Consider the following 7,587-nt stretch of genomic DNA (forward strand, 5'->3'; position numbering starts at 1 on the left):
GGGGGTTACGCTGATCAGCGCTGTCAAACATGCACACCTAGATCTAAACCTAAATGCAAACTGGAAAAAAAAGTTTGTGTCTCAGAAATAATATTGTATAAATCATCGCACAACGATCCTGGCAATTTATTACCATGCCTCCCTCACCCTGCTTTCAATGAAACTGACAGACTGTGGCTGTCTCCATCCATCATGTAACATCGCAGACAAAAAAAAAATCATGTACAGGTTCAATATAATGATCCAATTTAACCAGGACTAAAAATGGAAGATTAAACTTTGTTAAGAGCATCTTCTAACAAAAGGCTTTCCCGGCTTTTTCAGCCATCCTGGAATAGTGGGCAGGGTGAGGAATGAATGGGGGAGACCTAGGTTCAAATTCCATCCATCGGAGTGGAACTCATCGGCAGGCTTTCAGGTGGGTAGCCGTGTTGGTCCTGACCTGGATGGCCCAGAATAGCCTGATTTTAACAGCTCTTGGAAGCTAAGCGGGGTTGACCCTGGTTAGTACTTGGATGGGAGACCACCCAGGAATCCAGGGTTGCTACAGAGGCAGGCAATGGCAAACCACCTCTGAACATCTCTTGTCTGGTGTAGTGGTCAAGAGTGGTGGACTCTAATCTGGAGAATAGGGTTTGATTCCCCGCTCCTCCACATGAGCTGCAGACTCCAATCTGGTGAACCAGGTTGGTTTCCCCACTCCTCCACATGAAGCCTGCTGGGTGACCTTGGGATAGTCACAATTCTCTCTGAACATTCTCAGCCCCACCTACCTCACAGGGTGTCTGTTGTGAGGAATGGAAGGGAAGGTGATTGTAAGTCGGTTTGATTCTCCTTAAAGTGCAGAGAAAGTCGGCATATTAAAAAAAACAGCCCTTCTTTTTCTTCTTGCCTTGAAAACCTAGGGTTGCCAACTGCCAGGTAGTAGCAGGAGATCTGCTAATTCTACTGATCTCCAGCCGATAGAGATCAGTTCACCTGGAGAAAAATGGCCGCTTGGGCAATTGAACTCTATGGCACTGAAGTCCTTCCCCTCCCCAAACCCCGCCCTCTTCAGGCTCCGCCCCCCAAATGGTTGCGGAGAGGGACCTGGCAACCCTATGGAAACCCCATGGAGTCGCCCTAAGTTGGCGGTGACTTGATAACACTTTCCACCACCACTGCCAGCCACATTAATCTGCAGAAGAAGTAGTCCAGTAGCACTTTAGAGCCCCAAAAGATGCCCAGGGTGAGAGTCAACGTTCCCTTCATCAGCCGCTTTGCGGCAGTCACTATCCTATAGCCTAATCAACACTCTAGGGTTGGCCAGAGGGTAAAATGGGAGAGAGCCCCAGAGTATGGGAAAAGGGGAAAGTCAGTCAATACATATTTCAAATCAACATGACAATTACTAAAGTTGCTCACCTCCAGGTAGGGCCTGGAGATCTCCTGCTATTACAGTTGATCTCCAGACCAAAGCTCATGCCCTGAAAATCTTGTAGGTCTCTAAAGTGCTACCGGACTCAAATCTAGCCACCAAGAAGCACGCATCACTTGTCCTGAAAAGCCCATGATTTGTACAAAATGCTCTCATGAACTGCACTTGCTAAGTACCTCCCCTGAAAATGAGATGTTTTCATGGGACTATCCTAGCAGCAGCCTAATCGGGGGGACAGAGTGTGCATGCTACAGAATGAGCCATCTCTTCTGGGCAATTGAGCTTCTCCCACCTCCTGCTGCCGCCCCCCTCTCTGCCTGCCACCCGGGGCACCTGCTCCCTCCCCGCCCCTTGATCCAGCCCTGGGGATACAAACCTTCCTAAAAATCCTTCTCAACAAGGTGTCCCAAGGAGCAGGTGCCACAACAGAGAAAGCCCTGTCTAGCTGCCAACCATTAAATCTCAGAAACAGAGATATCCTGAGTGTAGATAGCCAGGCACCATTGTTTTACATTATTTTAAACATTGAAATTAATATTTTAACTAAGATTGAATTTTCCAGTGTATTTATTATGTATTGATTTTTCCTTGATGTGAACAGCTCTGAGCCTGGCCCTGGCTGGGGATAGAAAGTGGTCTATAAGTCTAAAGATAAATAAATAAATATATGTAGGAAGCCTGCTGGAGGGCTCCGATCAGATGCCCCTGTCTCCATATGAAATGTTTCCCTGAGGGTACTTCTTGTGCTATTGGGCCTGCAATGCTAAGGGTGGGAGGGACTTTTTAGACTATATATTCTCCTTCTCAATGAAGAAGAAGAAGAAGAAGAAGAAGAAGAAGAAGAAGAAGAAGAAGAAGAAGAAGAAGAAGAGTTGGTTTTTATATGCCAACTTCCTCTATCATTTAAGGAATAATCAAACGGGCTCACAACCACCTTCCCTTCCCCTCCCCACAACAGACACCCTGTGAGGTAGGTGGGGCGGAGAGAGTGTGACTAGTCCAAGGTCACCCAGCTGGCTTCATGTGCAGGAGTGGAGAAACAAATCCAGTTCACCAGATTAGCCTCCGCCACTCATGTGGAGGAGTGAGGAATCAAACCCAGTTAATCAGATCAGACTCCACCACTCCAAACCACTGCTCTTAACCCCTACAGCATGCTGGCTCTCTAGGATATCCAAAGGCAGAACATCCCTGACAGATGGGATGGTGGTACTCACTATTAAAACAGCTGTACTCCACAGCTTGCTGAGAGCCAAATCTGCAATTACCATCAACCGAAAGAGTAGAGTTGCCAACCCCCAGGTGGTGACTGGAGATCTCTTGGGATGACAACTGATCTCCAGGCAACAGAGATCACTCCCCCTGGAGAAAATGGCTACTTGGGAAGGTGGACTCTGGCATCATACCCCACTGAATTCCCTCCCCTCCCCAAATCCCACCCTCTTCAGGCTCAATCTCAAAAACCTCCAGCTATTTCCCAACCCGGAGCTGGCAACCCTATGAAAGAGCCACATTTACTTCCATCCCTGCCATGAGGCCTGCAGCTCAGGGAACCTCACAGCTTGCCTGTTCTGTCAGAGATAGCTGTTTTAAGGTGTTCTTATAAGGTTTTCTTATAAAAGGATTAGACAGATTAATAGGGGATAGTTGTACCAGTGTCTATAAGGCATGATAACTAAAGGAAACTCCACATTCAGAGGCAGTCAACCTCTGAATACTAGTGACAGGAGGCAACATAAAAAGAAGAGTTGGTTTTTATATGCAGCCATTCTCTACCACTTAAGGAAGACTCAAACCAGCTTACAATCACCTGCCCTTCCCCTCCCCACAGCAGACACCTTGTGAAGTAGGTGGGGCCGAGAGTGTTCAGAGAGAATTGTGACTAGCCCAAGGTCACCCAGCTGGCTTCATGTGGAGGAGTGGGGAAACCAACCTGGTGAACCAGGTTGGAGTCTGCTACTCATGTGGAGGAGTGGGGAATCAAACCCGGTTCTCCAGATCACAGTCCACCCTTCCAAGCCATCGCTCTTAACCACTACACCACGCTGGCTCTTATTGTATGAAATTATTATATGAAATTTCTTGTTGTGAGCTGCCCTGAGCCTGGCTTTGGCTGGGGGAGAGTGGAGTATTAAATAAGTAAGTAAGTAAGTAAGTAAGTAAGTAAGTAAGTAAGTAAGTAAGTAAGTAAATAAATAAATAAATAAATAACCCCTGTATGGGTTTCAAGGCAAGAGATTAACCAAGGTGGTTTGCCATTGCCTCCCATCACATGAACACATGAAGCTGCCTTCTACTGAATCAGACCCTTGGTCCATCAGAGTCAGTATTGTCTACTCAGACTGGAAGAGGCTCTCCATGGTCTCCAAGCAGGGGTCTTTCACATCACCTACCTGCCTAGTCCCTTTAACTGGAGGGGCTGGGGGCTGAACCTGGGATCTTCTACATGCCAAGAAGATACCATACCACTGATCCATGGCCCTTCCTCTAAACATGGCCAGCCCTGCTTAACTTCCAAGGTCAGGTGAGCCTGGCCCATCCAGGTCATGGCAGATGAACAGAGGTGGTTTGCCATTGCCTGCCTCTGCATCATGACCCTTGGCTTTCTTGGTGGTCTCCCATTCAACTACTAATCGGGGCCAACCCGAGATCTGATGAGATCAGGCTAGCCTGGGTCATCCAGGTCAGGGCATGAGTGTTGACAGGGACTTTAACATCTGAACAGGTATATACATATTTGCTCAAGACAGAGCAGTTAAGGTGAGGGAGACAACGGGACTGCTTTCGACTGACCATGCTGGAGAACTCCACAAGGACTTCTTTGTCAGCTCTTGGGCCCTTGAAAAGTGCTACACCGTCCCAAACCCAAAGGCCTCATGCACCATGGGAGGCCTGTGATTCCAGAAGGGTATGGACCTGCCTTGGGCTGAGGCCCGCATAGATGATGCTGCATCCTTAAAGCCACTTCAGTGCAGATGTTTCCATGGCAACCAGTGGACCAAATACATTAGTGTTTCTAATAATAAACCAAACCTTCATCTCAGAAAAACCTGCCTTCCCCGGCAGCGCCCCCCTTCCCCACCCCTCTCCGTCACTTCTTCGCTCCCTCTCCCCTTCCTGAAAGGAAGCCATCTTTGTCAAGAGAGGGGGTCCAAACCAGGGAATTGTGGGGAGGGCCTTGCAAGAACTCAAGGCCAAAATAGTGGGCCCCATGCTTTGAAGGAGCTGCCCTAGGTGGGACTGGGTCACCCATGGGACCAAAAGAAAGGCACAGCCAAGGAAAAAAGTCTAGGAGGGGAAAGGGATTAGGTGTCCTTGGGGGAAAGGCATCCACAAATCCATACACAATTTTGAAAGCATCTTTTTTTTTTACAAAGTCCACGCACAATCTGTTTAACCCTGACCTAGAAGAAGAAGAAGAAGAAGAAGAAGAAGAAGAAGAAGAAGAAGAAGAAGAAGAAGAAGAAGAAAAAGAAGAGTTGGTTTTTATAACCCGCTTTTGTCTACCTTTAAGGAGTCTCAAACTGGCTTACAATCTCCTTCCCTTCCTCTCCTTACAACAGACACCTTGTGAGGTAGGTGGGGCTGAGAGATAGAGCTGCGACTGGCCCAAGGTCACCCAGCAGGCTTCATGTGGAGGAGTGGGGAATCAAACCTGGTTCTCCAGATTAGAGTCCACCGCTCTTAACTACAACACCTTGCCAGCTCTTTTACGGAGTCTCAAAGCGGCTTACAAATGCATTCCCTTCCTCTCCCCACAGCAGACACCTTGTGAGGCAGGTGGGGCTGAGAGAGTTCGGAGAGAACTGTGACTGTCCCAAGGTCACCCAGCAGGCTTCATGTGTGGGAGTGGGGAAACCAGCCCGGTGCTTCAGATTAGAGTCCACAGCTCATGTGGAGGAGTGGGGAATCGAACCCAGTCCACCAGATTAGAGTCCGCTGCTCTTAACCACTGTACCATGCTGGTTCTCCAGCCACCTCCTTCCAATTCTGAAGGCCGACCCACCAAAAAACCACAGTCTGGCTATTCTCTAAGGGCGAAAACGCAGGGTCGTTTTATCCTCCTTTAATCCCTGTTTCAGCCAGGATTCAGCCAGGATCGAACACATGCGTTTCGCCTAATGTGCGTCCGCTCCTGGCTAAAACAGGGATTAAAGGAGGATAAAGCGACCGTGCGTTTTCACCCTAAGAGTCCCTTAAGTACCCGAAGCTATTCTTCTACAAGCACAAACACACACTTTTGACCCCTTTCTCAAGACGCCGACAAGGAGAGGCCCAAAGGGGTCCAGACAAAAGCCAGACTCACAAAAGGACCCCGGAGAGGGGGCCGGGAGGATTAGTGGACACTGCGAAAACCTCCTGACAAGGGATCAGTTAGGTTCCTAACCCCACTTCGCCGCCATTCCTCCTTCTGCCCGGACGCCCATTCACATTCAAAGCGCAAGGCCTGAACCCTATAGAAATCCAAGGAACCGGCAGAACACACACACACCCCATCCACCTCCCCTGGCACAGGCAGCCGGCCAAAACTGCATTGGCCATCAGCGGGGAAGGGGGCCGGGGAGGGGGCCCAACAGTTGGCGGTGATGGAAAAGCATCTTTGCAAGCTGACCTCGATGAAAGGCAACGGTGACATTTCGATGCAGCAAAGAGCTGAGGGTTTATTTTCGTCTTTAATTGCTACAATTTAGGTCATAGCTCTCCACGATGCAAATCTACTCCCTTTTTATCAGGGTGGCAAGGCATATATATATTTATGTTTATGTTTATGTATATGTGTGTGTATGTGTGTATATATATATATATATATATATATATATATATATATATATATGCATATGCACACACACAACATACAAATGCACAACACACAACAGTTGCCCACACGGTAGCCTGGCCGTCCACACACGCAAGCGCGCAAACGCGGCCGCCTGGCAATTGCCTGTCACACGGAAATGTCACGCGCTGGACCATTTTCTTTGCCTCCCTCCCTCTCCTTCTTTCTCTCTCTCCACCTCCTTGGCATCCCCCGCGGGTCCCTTCCTTCGGCTGCTTCGGGATGCTCCCTTGGCAGCACTTACCATTTCGGCGCTGAGCTGAGCTAAGATGGCGAAGGTGGAGATCCTGTCACACAGGCATTTGGTTCGGAAGGGATCGACCGGGACCGTTCGGCAGCCACGCCAGGACCAGGAGCCCAGCTGAGAGGAGGAGGAGGAGGAGGAGGAGGAAGAGGAGGAGGGTCTGTGGAGGGAGAGAGGAGGGGTGGCAGAGGATGAGAGGCAGAGGGAGAGACACGCGCAGGGGGAGAGGGGGAGAAAGAAAGACAGGAGGGAGAGAGGGAGAGAGAAAAAACAAGCATCACTAACAAATTGCCACAGGAAAACAGCACGGCGACAGCCAACCCCCGGTGCCCACACTGTCCACGGCCCTCCCCCCCACAACGGCACCCTGGCAGTGACACAACAGGAGAGGCACGCACACAAAGCCTTCCCACACACCTGATGGAGCCCACGCCGATGTCGCGTCCCCCCCCTCCGCAAGAAGCACCGCACACCCAAAGAAACACAACCGTCTCGTCTCCAAAACACCCCCCATGGTGCCCCGCCAGGCCTACAATCCCGGTTCCACGGCTCCCTCTGGCCAAACTCTCCTTGACAGTACGCCCCCTCCCATGAATTATCAAAAATAACAGCCCGGGTAGCTAAAAAGACATAATTAAAGAGTATATAGATATATATTTGACATAAATGCCTACCAAACATATGAACACAGGAAGCTGCCTTCTACTGAATCAGACCCTTGGTCCATCAAAGTCACTGTTGTCTACTCAGACTGGCAGCGGTACTCCAGGGTCTTAGGCAGAGAAAGGTCTTTCACATCACCTACCTGCCTAGTCCCTTTACCTGGAGATGCAGGGGATTGAACCTGGGACCTTCTGCACGCCAAGCAGAGGCTCTACCACTGAGCTACAGCCCCTCTCCCCATACACAATATTGCTCACACAATATAGCATACACAATATTGTCCAATTGTACATCAATACATCAATCATCAAAAAGTCTATATGCATATTAGAAACATCTGAGAATCCAATAAATCAAGCTATTCAATCAGAGTCCATATTGTTTGAGATGAGAACCATTCAAGAACAGGAGATCTAAACAGGAGAT

General features: G+C 49.2%; 1 protein-coding gene across 4 annotated transcripts in view; it reads right to left on the bottom strand.

The window, feature by feature from the left end:
* LOC130481408 (adhesion G protein-coupled receptor B1-like) overlaps window positions 1-6,614 on the bottom strand; it is an 85,588-nt gene extending 78,974 nt beyond the window's left edge. For all 4 annotated transcript variants that reach the window (XM_056854021.1, XM_056854019.1, XM_056854022.1 and 1 more), the window contains exon 1: window positions 6,499-6,614. In XM_056854021.1, the coding sequence (XP_056709999.1) occupies window positions 6,499-6,501 (3 nt within the window). In that variant the 5' untranslated portion in view covers window positions 6,502-6,614. The remainder of the gene's footprint in view (window positions 1-6,498) is intronic.
* Window positions 6,615-7,587: the final 973 nt, after the last annotated feature.

Source organism: Euleptes europaea, chromosome 8, assembly GCF_029931775.1.
Source record: "Euleptes europaea isolate rEulEur1 chromosome 8, rEulEur1.hap1, whole genome shotgun sequence".
In the NCBI taxonomy this organism is placed as follows: Eukaryota; Metazoa; Chordata; class Lepidosauria; order Squamata; family Sphaerodactylidae; genus Euleptes; species Euleptes europaea.